This window comes from Hyperolius riggenbachi, chromosome 7 (assembly GCF_040937935.1).
Source record: "Hyperolius riggenbachi isolate aHypRig1 chromosome 7, aHypRig1.pri, whole genome shotgun sequence".
In the NCBI taxonomy this organism is placed as follows: Eukaryota; Metazoa; Chordata; class Amphibia; order Anura; family Hyperoliidae; genus Hyperolius; species Hyperolius riggenbachi.
In genome coordinates, this window is record NC_090652.1 from 223,813,243 (window position 1) to 223,828,814 (window position 15,572).

The 15,572-nt window shown below is 41.4% G+C and overlaps 1 protein-coding gene across 5 annotated transcripts in view; it reads right to left on the reverse strand.

The window, feature by feature from the left end:
* Positions 1 to 15,572, reverse strand: part of HDAC4 (histone deacetylase 4) — a 313,200-nt gene that overhangs the window by 134,162 nt on the left and 163,466 nt on the right. Inside the window, exon 1 of one of the 5 annotated variants that reach the window (XM_068245305.1) lies at positions 2,237 to 2,321. The exons of the other annotated variants lie outside the window; for them this stretch is intronic. Within the exon in view, the coding sequence (XP_068101406.1) occupies positions 2,237 to 2,249 (13 nt within the window). The 5' untranslated portion in view covers positions 2,250 to 2,321. Of the gene's footprint in view, positions 1 to 2,236; positions 2,322 to 15,572 lie in introns of those variants that run through there. 5 annotated transcript variants of the gene reach the window in all.

Sequence of the window (15,572 nt, forward strand, 5' to 3'; positions counted from 1 at the left end):
CATACAGTATGTGTGTAATCAAACGTCATACTTAAAAATCACTATGTTGCTCACAATCTCTTCAATCAAGGGAAGGCAGAGAAGAACGAACTTTTTATGCAGCATTTCAAATCCAGCTTTCGGAATGGTGGTCATAGTAGCGCTTGTGAAGGGAACATTGACGATGTTGTATGAATTTCTCAATGAACAGCTTTTTAAAACCTAATACTATTTTTGGGAGGGACTACATTTTTTATCTAAATGCTCATTGAAGACCTCAACTAATGATAGCCCCCGCATATAAGCACAGACATTTTCATGCAAGCCTTTATATTATCAATCTTATAAAGGTCAGGAGTTTAAGTGCAGGTTGACACAAAAAGTCAGAGGCAGGGGCAAGAGGTAGACAGAGGTGATTATTTAACAAACCAAAAGCAAAGAAACAGTTACCGACCAATCATATTCCCTGCTTCACATAACAGATGACACCTGATTGGTTGCTCTGGGCAACTACTGCAGTTTCCTTTGCATCTCTCCTAATAAATCAGCTCCAATGTCATTTAACATATAAAAACTGCTTTTTAGACAGGGTTCCTCTTTAGTCACTTTTTTTTACCTCTGACATCTTTAAGCAACACCCACTTATTACAGATTATTTTTGATTACTGCAGATATCACTTACCAATATCTGTACAATGGTTTTGCCATATAAAACAGAGAGGTAGTCTAATCAACATGCTTTCAATTCTTCATATTTGTCTTACAAATGGAGCATTTCTTTCTTTTATTTTTCAATGGCAATTCTAGTATTTTAGAAGGCTTGTCATTCTTTTTTTTTTTTTTTTTGCTACGCCAGTTATTAAACTCAAACAATATTCAAATTAAACCAACTTTCTAGTCTACAATGCACAGATTCATTACAAATAGCCTCTATCTATAAATATTGAGCTCTAGTGGTCAGACAATTTAGCAGATGTGTGCTGGATATACATAAAACAATGAATGACATTCCATAACAACCATATCAAAAACTTTTTTTTAAGTATCGATAAGCGGTTCTTTCTCCAACCTGTCTACTGAACATTAAGTCATTATCTAGCTGCATGACAATTGGTGGTATTTATTTCTGGGACAGTTGTGAGATATGTACACACATTAAAAGGTATTGTCATTAAAAGTGGTGTTTTGCTAAAACCAGAAGAGGACCTTCCACCATCAGATCCTTGCATGCATGGTATGGTGTAAGGATGGAAAAGAGGGGACCATAACAATTAATCACCGCACAAAGAGAAGCTCTATCTGGAAACAACACATCAAGCCTACTAAAACATTTATGCCTCACCATTAGCAGGAGACTAGGGAGCAGTGAGTGAGGAGGCTGCACAGCTAATATTACTGTCAATAGAAAAACGATAGGACAATCCATCCCCACCCTGTGCTTCCAGGAACTGCTTATAGCTTAGCACATGCTGCTCAAAAACATTATTCCCTGTAACATTTGCATCTTTCAAGAATCATAAAAGGATTGAACAAAAAAAAGTTCAAATCCATTTGAAAAATGCTTTCAAAACAAAAAGGTTGACAAACTTGACCGACAACAGTTGACACTGCTTGCTCTAAACAGTCAAAACACTTAAAAGGAAACCAAGTTTTCTGAATGGCTGCAAAAGACCCCATCATGACATTGGCAAGTGATTTCATCACTTGTCAAAGATTAGTGTCAATGTCTAGGAAGAGGGTGGAGCTGCAATCCGTTCACCTCTTGGCAACACAGCCTGCAGTGCTTTGTATTGGGATGAGCCCGCTGGTTGTGCCGAGCATGTATGACTGCTGACTTGTTCTGTACTGTGGTAAAGCTGTGGATAAAAGCCAGGCTATCTACCTAATAAGTGTGTGTCAGAACATGGGTCAATGTGTGCTCCCATGCAACACACATGCTATTCAAATTACAATGTGAGCTACTCCAAAACAAACATACACTAGAAAATGAAAGCATCTCCCAGCTGACCAGTGCAAATCAAAACATCAGTAACAAACCCCATGCAAAACATTGTATAGCCAGTATCTGAAACAAGTCATCAGCAGCTGCTTTCATAACAAGAAGGATCTACAACGTTACATAAGTTACATGGAAGCAAAAACAGTTTATCCATGCATACATACAGCCAACAATTAACAAGTCAGGGAAGATTGATTATTTAACAAAGAATTACACTGCACAGTCTAAACAAGACAGCAATGGAATCGCTGAACTTACAAACAGCTGGCATTCACTACAGTGGTCCTCTTGTTCCCAGAGATTCACAAGAAAGCAAAGACTGGAGCACAGAACCAGTGAACTCAGAAGATGTAAAATAAATCCGTGCGAGAAGAGAGCTGCCTCCTGCTGAGCTGGAGAGAACTGTGTGTTGCACAATGCAAAGCAAGAAGCTTGATTTGCTGGCTTTGTGAGGGGGCTGGACAGATCTGCACACAGGGCAATGAAGACAACTAAAAAGCAAGCGTCAACAGCTGGGAGACCAAACAAAGCGCTCTACCATGCTGCACTATCCCTTATCAGCTGCAAGCGCCAAAACCCCTGCTCAGCACTACCTGCCTCTGCTTGCAAGGAAAGGGTTAATTGGAACACTAGCGATTTAAAAATACTAACCTGTGCATGATTAACAACACAGATAAACTAAAAATAAACTACAGCCAGAGATATCTGATCTCAGGACAGCCTCTAAACACAAACATAGCCTGATAACAGGTTAGGGGAGTTTAATAATGCATGCACAACTCACAGTACAGTGCAATGAAAGCTCTGCTGCAGCTAAAACCCTACACGACAAGCATCAAGCAAGCAGACAGTGAAGAATGGGTTATTTCATTGCAGATTGGGTTTGGCAAGGCGGAAGGGGCAGCCCCTCTGCAAGCAGTCAATACAGAGCAGATGTGAGAATGTCTAAGTAGCCTTCCTCATGGAGCCTGCAGTGCTGAAGATTAACAGCTGCTAGCTGCATTTCCCTCCAATTGAACAGCAGCTGCTCTTCTGACAGCCCCATTTTTAGAAATGAGGAGGTGGATGTTGGTAACAACTGCTATCTAATCCCGCTTTGCACAGATCAATTACCTGCAAACAGTCCCTTCATTGTCTACAACACTCGCTCTATAAATACCACGAAAACAAACACACACAAAGTCAACACGAAAGCCTGCAGGTATTCTATACACCTATGTCAGGGGTGTTACTTGTTCGATGGCACTTAATCCCTAGATGTGTTATGCAGGGCATGCATTTTAATGACTGCGCGTGTGAACACACAAAGCTGCTTATAGGTGAAGACAGGCAGGATAGTCTCTTTAGTAAGGAGATAAACTACTCCGTATGCTTTGGACCACACCCATACTAAGCCAATCAATACTGCACATAAAAATAAACTGCCCTGAGCATTCAGTGGAGAAACAGTGAGAGACATCATCTTGTGAGATACTTTACATCTTGCTGTAGCCAGGACACTTCTAACTACAGGAATCAATGCTTGAAAAGCACAGGTCACACCAACATACATGCTGGAAGACTTCCTGAAATCATTGATCTTACCCAGATAAATACAATGCAAAACATCTGAAGCACTATGCAATATAGACGGATCTTGACTAACGTGTCATGCAAAATAATGAGCATTATTGGTTTTCTAGCTTTTGAACATGCATTTACACATTAACCAAGTTAAACCATCTGTTTAAATGTGGAAACCAGTAAGAAGGGTGAATGCTACGGCTAATTTATAATTCACTACCACTTAGTGTTCTCTAAAAATAAATAGTAGCTTTAAAAAGGTGGAACAGGAAAAAAAAAAGCATGAAGGCAAACTTAGGTCTAAAGCATCAAACAGCAGTATAACCTTTGCCAAGAAAACAACTTCTGGTTTAAACCTGTATTATCAACGTGCTAATTTTACATACATATTGAATGTTACATTTACATGAATGTAAAGTAAACATATAATAGGGTCATTTCATACTAACCTGTCAGATCCTTAACAACCCAACAACAATTTTTAAAGCCCCCAACCCCTAACCCTGGCAGAAGCGCTCCGTTGTGCGCCCTTCGCCCTCCTCCCGGCCCCATAGCAACAGAACACATTGCTAGCCTCATGGTTAGGGATGTATCTGTACAACTGCTTATTCGTTTGCCCTGCTTCTAGCCAGGGCTGCTTGGTCAGATGCAATCTTTGGGTACCTGGAATCGGCAAATATGCACCTACCCTCGTCTCCAGATAGAAAATACAGGATAAAAAAATTGAGTAAATGTCCCATTTCACAGATAAAGGTCATAATAAAGTAATTCCCTGCTGTAAGAATAAAGCCCAGAATATAGTTGCTTCACTAACGTGACATCCGGTTGAACTATTATGCCTCCGGGCAATTATGCTTCTTTTAATCTGTATTCTAGTGCATTACAAATTATTTTCATAGCATTTGAGCTGTAACATGTTCATTTAGATACAAACATGGAGCAATTGTTAGCTCTAATACCAATTACACAGGAGTTAAACTTACTTGATTTCAGTAATAAAGTGTGTGTGAGCATCTTGTTACATTTGGGCATAGTGTTAATATAATCTAATCAGGATTATACAGTACAGGTAGTCCCCGGTTATAGAACGAGATAGGGACTGTAGGTTCGTTCTTAACCTGAATCTGTTCTTAAGTCGGAACAATGTGCTATCGCTATCCCCTGTGCATCCTCTGTGCCCCCCTGTGCCTCCAGTGTCCTCCTCTGTGTCACCTCTGCCCTCTGTGCCTGTTTATTCAAGTTTAAAAGCCATTTTTTCTTTAAATTTTTTTTAAAATCGATTTTCTCAAAAACTACAAGTCCAATTTGAAATTTGTTTGGGGGGCTTGTTCCCATGGAAACACTGAATCCATGCCGTTCGTATCGGCGGGTCGTTCGTAAGTCAGGGACTACCTGTATTGCTATATTTCATGTATACATTCCCTACAGATCTCTTGTGAATCCACTGAGAAAGTTGGATACACAGCAGAGTGGTCTATGGCCTGCACGCTTGTTTCAGGAGTTCTGTAAATACTAGAGTATAAAGCAAAACGCTGTGGGAGAGGGAGGGAGGACCACTAGACACCAGGTATGCTGTATGGGGGAGGGAGGGGAGACTACTAGACACCAGGTACGCTGACAGAGGAGGGAGAAGTACCACTAGGCGTACGTATTAGTGTGCCACCGGTGAGTTGGGCCCAGGGTGAGCCGAACGATGGGTCACCTTGCTTTTCTTCATATTCCTAGCGACGTTAAATACTATTCCCCCTCTGAGTCATAGCAACTCGTAGGGAGAAGCAATTCACATTCCAGCGATTCCCGGAACCCCGATTTACCTATGCGCAGAGTTTGCACTATAGCAGCAGCACCCCCTTAGGTGCTCGGTGCTGAAAACACCTGCTACCACTAAACACAAGATATGCTGTATGGGGGAGGGAGGGGTACCACTAGACATCAGGTATGCTTTATTGGGGAGGGAGGGGTATCACTAGACACCAGGTATGCTGCATGGGGGAGGGAGAGGTACCACTAGCCATCAGGTATGCTGTACGCGGGAGGAAGCAGGGAAACCACTAGACACCAGGCATGCTGTACACAGGAAAAATGGGGGACCACTAGACACCAGGGAACCCTATATAGGGGACCGGGGTGGAGGGGCACTAGACCATAAGAGAAGCGATCTGGAGATGTTAAAAGTGGCATGCCTGGATTTCTAACCAAAGTTTACACTTTAGTCAAACTATTTTTCTGGTGTTAGAATGAAAATATAAGTCCCTAGCTTTATACTCAATTCAGTTTATATTGGAGTGTATACGGTCATATAGGAATAGTCTCTGTAGACTAAAACTAACAGTTTTTGACTACCCAACGCAACAGAGGGCACGTGCCCAGTAGGGCAGGTGGAATTTGTCTTGTTCAGGTCCATCAATTTACTCCAAATGTTTGGGTTGATTCAGGAGCTGAATTTGAATTCCAATGTCGTGCAGGATATCTGAGTGTCAGTTTCTATCAGCTTTCAATTTGTTTTTTTGCCACCATTAATAACAGATAAACATGCATTGAAAAAGCAGATATCAACAGATGGGTATTGATTTCGGGAACAAGCCAAACACCTATTGATAAGGAACTATTGGCTTTGTAAGTAGTTTTATGCTGGGTACACACTATGAGATTTTTCACTTGTCAATCTTTGTCATTGTTGAATGATGGATATCACATTATTTGGAAATGTCCTTATAATCCTTATTTATGGACAGCAACCATAGCTTCTCTAAGATGACTGCCGGTGTTTTTCCATCTGACATAGTATCAGCACACATATCAGTGCTCCAGACAAAATATCTGCTTTTATAGAGGTTGTCTCCTTGATGCTGGTCAAGTAATCCAGAACACAATATTAGCAGCGCCTAGCTGCTACTTACCCTCTTAATTCCAATAGAAGTTGGAAGAGTGTTCATCACTCTTCACACAATACTACTGCATGATGACACCTTGTAATATATCAGTTATTCATCTGAGGCGGTTTTGCCTAATATTCTTACTTGATAAGGACCAGATGATTTATTGAACCTCCTTAGCGGTAACCCCAAGTCAGGCTTGGGATGGAAATCCGCAGCTCAGATTGGTAATCCTGTGCCTGAGTGAGTTTACATGCAGGAGCTGCTGCAAATCCCTCTGTGGTTATGTGTTTTTTTTTCTTGTTTTTAGGGTCTAAAAGCTTGTGAAAAAAATTGTACGGCTTTTAGACCCTAAATCCGGAAATAATCATAACGCCAGGGAGGTTGATATGTCCTGATATGCATAACTTTGAACTGAAGAAGGTGTGTTTTTTTTTCCATGTGACTGTATAATGTCTACCATAAAATTATTTTCAGAAAAAGGATACCATTTATGTTTTCAAAAAGATAGTAAGTCTGTCCAACAAAGACAAAACTAACCTGACCGAGGTTCTAACATTTCCCTAGATTTGTCCAACTTTTTCAGCGTTTATTGAAAATGATGTTCCTATTTTGGAGAATCTACCTCCTTCTCCTGTTGTGATGACAACTGTACACATTTGGAATTCACTGTTCTCATTTGGTACCAACTGTCTCAGGGAAGGTAAGTAAGGTGAAATGTCTTCAGCAGGGATGCGCACACAGGATCTCTCACCCTATGTAATAGCACTTCAAGTAGTATAAGCCTCAGTATGCAACTAGGAGCAACAATGCTTGATACAAAATCAATCAACTGAAAATACTTTTTGAGTCAACCACTACCCTATTCTCCTAAAACAGGAGGTCCTCTAAAAGGTGCCCGTACACTTGTCTATTTCCCACCAGAGTGACCATCAGATAGATCTCTCTCTAATCGAATCAGATCATAGAGGGGTCTATTGCCTGCCCACACACTGCAGACATGGAAATCACCCGCCCCCCATGCGTATGTGTCCTTGCACCAGCACAAGCCCTTACGGTAATACCGGAAACAGGAGGGGGCCAAGAGTCGTGCCAGTGGACAGGTTAGCCTTCAACACTCATCACTGCTGCACACCGGGTCAAGCCCTGGCGACCGAGAGTTTCTGTCATGCCTGCTCAATCCTCTTAAAGTGTAACTGTCGGGTATAAAATCAAAAAATATTTCTTTATTTTTATCCAGTAAACAAGTAATAAGGATGCTAACCAGGCAATCCAAAATTAAAAATCATTATTACTTATTGAAGAATGATCATTCCCCAGTTTACCTGACTCTTATTTGGTACATTACCGCACAAAGACAGTTGCAGGGCATGCTGGGTTGTCTTTATTTGCTTCTCTACTTTCCCCTCAAACTTAACTAATGCAGCCTGATTGGCTGAAGCCTCTTTTCCTCCCGTTTTCCCATTCCACACCTCTGTTCCTCTCTGATTGGCCAATATTTCTCATGCTGAGACAATGCACTTTCTATTGCAGAGCTGGGTAGTGCCTGAAGACTGGGATGAGGGCGGACAATGCATACACAATCAGGCAGAGGAGAGTAAGGGAGGAAACTACATCAGGATTAGCTTCAAAAGAGACACAGTTAAAATGGAGTATACTAAGGGCTTGATTCACAAAAGAGTGCTAACTTTTAGCATGGCCGTTTTCGCGTGAATTTTTGCATTGCGCGCGATCGCGATTTTTCACGCGAAACGATAACGTTTTCATGCACAAACGCGCATTTTCACACAAAACCGCTATTTTGTGTGAAAATTCACGTTTGCGCGCTAAAACTTTATCGTTTCGCACGAAAATTCGTGATCGCGCGCAATGCGAAAATTCACGCGAAAACGGCCGTGCTAACAGTTAGCACTCTTTTGTGAATCAAGCCCTAAGAAGGATTTTCTCTTTCTTTTTCACTATAGAACAATCACTAAAATCAAAATGTGGACAGTGCAATACATATGTTATGTAAGGTGTGTGTGTGTGTGTGTGTGTGTGTGTGTGTGTGTGTGTGTGTGTGTGTGTGTGTGTGTGTGTGTGTGTGTGTGTGTGTGTGTGTGTGTGTGTGTGTGTGTGTGTGTGTGTGTGTGTGTGTGTGTGTGTGTGTGTGTGTGTGTGTGTGTGTGTGTGTGTGTGTGTGTGTGTGTGTGTGTGTGTGTGTGTGTGTGTGTCAATTCTCCTCAGATTCAAACAGATTATCAGATCGGTAGGTCGTTTGGCCCACAAATTCAAGTAAAATACTTTCAATCCATCAGAGGGAACACATTTAATCACAAAGTATCATTTCAAGTGTCATTGATTTAACATCCGTACAGTGCTTTAGTGGGAGTGTACTGTTAGCATTACCTGAGAAGTTTATACAGTATGTAGAGCAGCGCAGGAGTTTAGGCAACAGAAAGAAACAAGGTCCTCAGCCGTCTAAGCTTCATGTTAACAGGCAACTGCTAACGTGTGAAATCTTACAAGAACAAACTCCACAATGCTATTTTTGCATTATTACATGGTTTCATTTTAAAGCTTAAAAAAAAGCTTAAAAGGATATGCTACTAAAATTTAATTTCTAAAAAGCTGCGACAAGTTGCTGCCTGTTACTGTTTTTTTTACACTGGGATTAAATGATACATGTGTCTTTGTCATAATAATACAAATGAAGACTTATATCTCTTTTCTTTATTTGATTACTTCATGTTTTAATTGTGAAGAAATAAATTCTCATTTAGCACATACCCTAAGTGCGCTGCCAGAAAACGCATGCGTGGAGAGTGTTGGGATGGTCAATGAGATGCAGATAATTCTGAACTGATGCACATTTTATGGACATTCGGGTCTCAAACCTATGTGCAGCATTTTATGCCAGCGTTTTCAAAACGCTCTCCTATTTCCTTGAAAGAGAATCATGGCAATATCGCCCACCGATTTTGCCACGATTGTCATTTCAAAACACTTGCAAAAAACGCTGCAAGTGGGTTTGAGATCTTAGGCAAATTGAAAATGGCTCTATGAAATGCAGTAGCTGCCTCATCTGACTGGTCCATTCTCAAGCAGCATTTATTTCCACAGTTGGCATAAAGTTTAGATAAGCTCACTTGCCATACCTAGTTAACGGTTAGGTGAAGTTTCTCAACATGTCTCTGACCAAGATATCAGGCAAGGCAAAAAAGCAGGGTGCAAATCACATCCAGAAAAATGCCACTTCTGCCACAGCACAGAAAATACTTAAAGAGGAACTCCAGCCTAAACAAACATACTGTCACTAAGTTACATTAGTTATGCTAATTAAAATAGATAGGTAATATAATCTCTTACCCACACTGTTTTAAAAGAACAGGTAATTGTTTGATTTCATGAGGGCATCCATCTTTTTGGTTGAAAGAAGGTGACAGGGAGCATGAGGCACAGTTCCAACTGTCCTGCGTCCTGAGCACCTCTCCCAATTGCTGGGCAACGTGAATAACAACATAGGAAATCCCATCATGCTCTGCACAGCATCAGGGAAAAAAAGCATGGGCTTTTTTTCTTTGATGGGTGGAGCTTAGATACAAATGCAGATAAAAATGATGCTTTGGTAAGAAAAACAAAGTTCTGATGCTGTGAAACTGTTAAAGAAACACCAAGCCTTTTCAGTTCTGCTGAGTAGATTTTTAGTCCGGAGGTTCACTTTAAGGCATCCCTGAACTGACATGTGACCTGATAAAATAAACATGGGCATAAAATGGTACAAAGCATACTTAGAAATTGTCTGACAAGATTCCTCCCCTAGCCGTCCCCTTTTTTCATTGCAAGCATTACTAAAACCAGTGATTTTATCACTGCAAATAAGGCACTCGAACAGCAAGTAGAATGGAGGCCAGCGCTCCTGAAAAGTGAACAGAAGCCAAAACCCTTTTATTTGGCCAAGGAAACACTGCTGACAACAACGTTCAATAAGATATTTCAAAAGGCTGTATCTAGCCTAAAGAAAGTTTCACTTTACATAAAAAGTAAAAATTCTTCTAACCATTTTAGCCTCAGCTAAAGTATATCTATGTCCTCTGTGGCTCCATCTAAGGCCCGGTTCACATCTGCCAACGAAACCGGACGTACGGTTCTGTGGTCCATTCCGCTGAACAGACAACAAAATGCAGCAGTACCTAATTTTCCGGACCGTTTTGCAGCTACATAGTAACAAATAGAAAACTGACAGTTTACAGCACATTGGCTGTAAAAACTGACAGTTTTTCCTGATCCTGATGGCCGGATCCGTACGGCTGGCTCTGCAACAAAACGCTAATGTGAACCAGGTCTAAGCCACAAGGTCATAGATCTACAGAAGCAAAGCTGTGCACAATTGGGCTTGTTCTTGTGCACACTTCTGGCATTATCTGCTGCAGCACTAATTGGTGAAAGGGTATATAGGTTCCCTGAGCCAACAAGATTGAATTTTACCATTAAAAACACTTATTTTCTCAGTTAATTGTGCAAAACACACTCTGCAGCATTACTCACCATAAATTGTGACAGGAACATAATCTAAGTCTAGTGATAAACGGTATAAATATTCAAACACAATTTGTGTTTTTTTTTTATCTACAGTGGTGCTTTTTATTTTGAAACTGGAATTGGTAAAACTGAGAATTATTTTTTTTTTACATTTTTTTTCCTTCTTTTTCCCATTAACCTCCTGGGCGATAATCCCGAGCTGAGCTCGGGGTATATCGCGCAGGAGGATTTCTCAGGCCCTGGTTTGCCGATTTGCATATTTTTTTTGTTACACGCAGCTAGCACTTTGCTAGCACTTTGCTAGCTGCGTGTAACTTCCGATCGCCGCCGATCCGCCTCTACCCGCCGTGCCGCGCAGTCCCCCCCACAGACCCCTTGCGCAGCCTGGCCAATCAGTGCCAGGCAGCGCTGAGGGGTGGATCGGGACTCCCTCTGACGTCATGACGTCATCCTGCCCCGTCGCCATGGCGACCGGGGAAGCCCAGCAGGAAATCCCGTTCTGAACTTGATTTCCTGCTTACTCTGATCGCCGAAGGCGATCGGAGTGGGTGAGGGGATGCCGCTGCGCAGCGGCTATCATGTAGCGAGCCCAGGGCTGATTTCAAAAAATAATTTTTTTTTTTAAAAAAGTGCTGCGCCCCCTCCTGGGCGATGCAATTGTATTGCCCAGAGGGTTAAAATGCATAGAAAATAAAATTGTTCTATGGAAAAAATGCCATACAATGAAAGTCTAGTATGTTTAGGTGTCATAAGTGGGGATAGAGCTATTGCTGATTAAATAGGGACCAACATGTCAAAACTGCTCTGCTCCAAAAGAGGGAAACGAGATATAGATGCGAAATGGTTAACAGGCCTTCTCAGCCACAATCACTGAAGACAGAGATAAAAATAAATTTGGAGGGAAAAAAACAAAACAGTTCATTGGTTGCTACAGCCAACATTTTTCCCATTTTCCCCGATTATGTAATACATATAGTATTTTTTTTTTTCACAAAACATCACAACACACTTATAGCTCAACTCAATCTGCAAATAGTTAATGCATTTCCAGATCTGGATAGAATAATTCTCCAGGTCTTTCTAGCGAGAAACAAATCGACCTCCTGCTGCTGTGTTTTTCTCTGCTGGTTAACAGCTGGCAAACAGCTGCTGCAGACATCCACCAAGAGAAGATGGGAGGTTCCTCCCAGACCACAAACCTAAACTCTCTCTCCATATGCTTACACATGTTAAAAGTATCATTAATAGTTTATGCCGCATCAATGAGCAGTGTTGTACGTTCCATAAAACAATTAGTAAGTGAAAAATTTAAGCATGATAAAAGAAAACAATTCTACCAATAAAGTTATTATAAAGCAATAACAGGCATACAATCGGCATTGATTTCTTTCAAATACATTTACACTGGCGCATTGAGAGGCATATGGTGGCTACCATATTTATTTCCATTTTACCAACCAGTAATTCCCAGATTATTTTCAAGAATCCAGTGAACAGCATACCTCGCTGTGAGCACAGTAGGTGGTAGTTATTCGTGCGAACTGCAAAGCACTGCGTCCATGCCATGTTACAACTGCCTTTTAAAGGGCCACCATCCCGAAAACAGTAAGCAGTTAAAAGATCTGACAGAACCGACAGGTTTTGGACTAGTCCAACCACCTCATGAGGGATTCTCAGGATTTTCTTTGTTTTCAACAGCATTTTCTTAACAGCAGTTTAACTGACAAAATAGTAAGATACCAGCCGGCCTCCCTACTCACTTGCACAGTATTTTGTCAGTTAGACTTTGCAACTGCTGTTCAGGAAAGGCTGTTGAAAAAAAAAAAAAAAACAGAATCCCCCATGAAAAGATGGGCTGGCCCAAAACCTGTCAGTTCTGTCAGATTTTAACGGTTTACTTTTTCGCGATAGTGTTCCTTTAATAATATATACACCACTTGCCTGGCAATCCTGATGATCTGTTTGGCTGCAGTAGTGTCTCAATGCACATTGCCTGGCCATTCTACTGATCATCTGCCTCTATTACTTTTAGCCATAGATCATGAACAAGCATGCAGATCAGGTGCTTTGAAATCTCACTAGTCTAGCCACATGCTTGTTTCATTTGTGTAATTAGGCCTGGTTCACACTCAGTGCCTCCTCAGCGCGATATGGCGGGTGAAATCTCGCGATTGCATGAGAATCACAGAGCGATCGCCCCAAAAAGCTGCATGCAGCGCGTTAGTGATTGATCGCAATTGGAAACGCTGCAGTGTGAATGTTTTCATAGGGATACATTAGGAGCAGCGCTTTGCTGATTGCTGGCGATCAGCAAAGCGCTTAAAAAGTGCCCAGTGTGAACTAGCCCGTAAGGCTGGGTTTACATTGGCAACTGATAACAACTGATTGTAAGCACTTTTCTCAGCACTTTTGCTGAGCGATTAGTTTATTCACTTCCTGACGTCAGTGAGGAAGTGAACTCTTTGACCTGGAAAATAATACATACAATGTATTTATTCTTAAAAGCGCTGGGGAAATCGCAATTTAAAGTGCTTTTTCAAGTGTTTTGCGATTTCCCTATACCTTTCATTTATCAAAAATGCTCGGAAAATGGTACATGTAGCGCGTTTGCGATTTTAATAAAATCAAAATGCGCACATGTGAACACTCTCATAGGAAATCATTGCACAAGCGCTTTTAGGGTGATTTCTAAAATGGGGAATTGCTCATAGTGTGAACAAGGCCTTAGACTCCTGTTCAAAGTTGCAGAGCAGCAACTGGTGAAATCATCCAAGCAAGATGGACCCTATTCAATTCCCTTTTTCATATTCTGTTTGCAAATGAAAAAGTACCGATTAGTAGATGGAAAAATACTATCAAAATTGTTATGAGTATTTTCTTGCGAGCCAGAGTCATAAAAGGCATTTTATTGATAAGGGGTGAAAATATCAGCTAGGAGAAAACATAGTTGTAAAAGTAAATTGAATAAGGGCCATGTGTCTTATGTTTCTTTAAACTTCATCTAAACTCAGAATACATACATTCAGAGATGCTGAAAGGTAGCGTGCAGATCTAATGGGATGCCTCTTGCTATTGTAATGCTATCACAGCACAGAGGTGGGAGAACATCACATAGCAGAGCACAACTTGCTGCTGAGACCTACTCCGCAGCTGGTTAGACTTCTACTGAGCCGAGCAGGTCTTATGCTGGATACACACGGTGCGTTCCCGCACTCGATGCGCCGCTCGATTTCCGGCTTCTCGATTATTTCCGAGCATTTCTGAGCGCATTCCGATGATTGTTAGGTCGATTTACATGTAAAGTATGCCAAATTGACGCAACGATCCATCGAAACGCAAATCGGACCAGTCGGAAATAATCGAATCGACGGGAATCGAGTGGCACATCGAGTGAGGGAACGCACCGTGTGTATCCAGCATTAGGCCCAGTGCATACCAAAAACCTCTAACAGATCTGTAAAACGCTAGAGGCTTTTGAAGCAGATTTCAGAGCGATTCTAGGCATGTTTAGAGACGTTTTCTAAACATGCCTAGCGTTTTTTGGAGCATTTTTGTTTGCAGATTTCAAACATTGTTAAGCCCCATCTACACAATGCGATTCTTTGTGCGATTCAATTACGATTCTATTTACGGTCCAATTAAATCCGACATGTCTGATCGAGATTCGATTCAATTCGATTTGCCATTGCAAAACAATGGCAATTCGAACTGAATCCCGATCGGATATGTCAGATTTAATCGGATCGTAAATAGAATCGTAATCGAAACGCACAAAGAATCGTATCGTGTGGATTGGGCTTTACAGTAAAGCTGTTACTGAACAGCTTCTGTAACAAAAACGCCTGGAAAACCGCTCTGATCTAGCGTTTTTCAGAGCAGTTTTCCACTTTCCTATACTTCAACATTGAGGCAGAAACGCCTCAGAAATCTAAAAAATGCTGCAGCCCGAGTTTGCGTTTGTGGAAAAAAAAAAACCGTGTGCACCAGCCCATTCACTTTCATTAGCCAAGCGGTTTTCCCCCTGCAAGAGTTTTAAAAAACGCTCCAGAACCGCTCCGGTGTGCACCAGCCCTTAGTGATTTTTTGGGGTACATTACCAAACTACTACTGCAAGTGTGAAAATCTTAGTGAATATGAGGGGGGGGGGGGGGGGGGGGGAGTTTTAAATACCAAATGCAAAATTTTACCAACCTGATTTTTTTCATTTTAATGAACAGCCCTCAGTGAAATTAAACCAATATGATTTTTTACAACAGTAATTAAAAAGTTAATAAGATGGTAATAGTTTTGAGCCGATACAAATGTTGTTAATTTAATGTAGCTAAAGGTGGCCATTCATCACGCTAATTTGGCACACGATCGACCAGCCGATTAGATATTTATTTTCGAATTGGTGCCGCCAAAAAGCATGCCAGAACGACGATGCGACCAACCTCAGCCTAAAATTGGTAAAGTGTATTGATTGGACATGCTGCAAGATGTCAGGCCAACGAGCTTGATCGGGTGCGTGGCAGTAACAGTGTGCGATAATCACATGATGAACACGAGGGAAACCCCTAGCCACTGCCCACCCTAATGTACATGTACTCCTGCATTTATACTTTACCTCTCTGCCACCGTGTCCGGAATCCTCT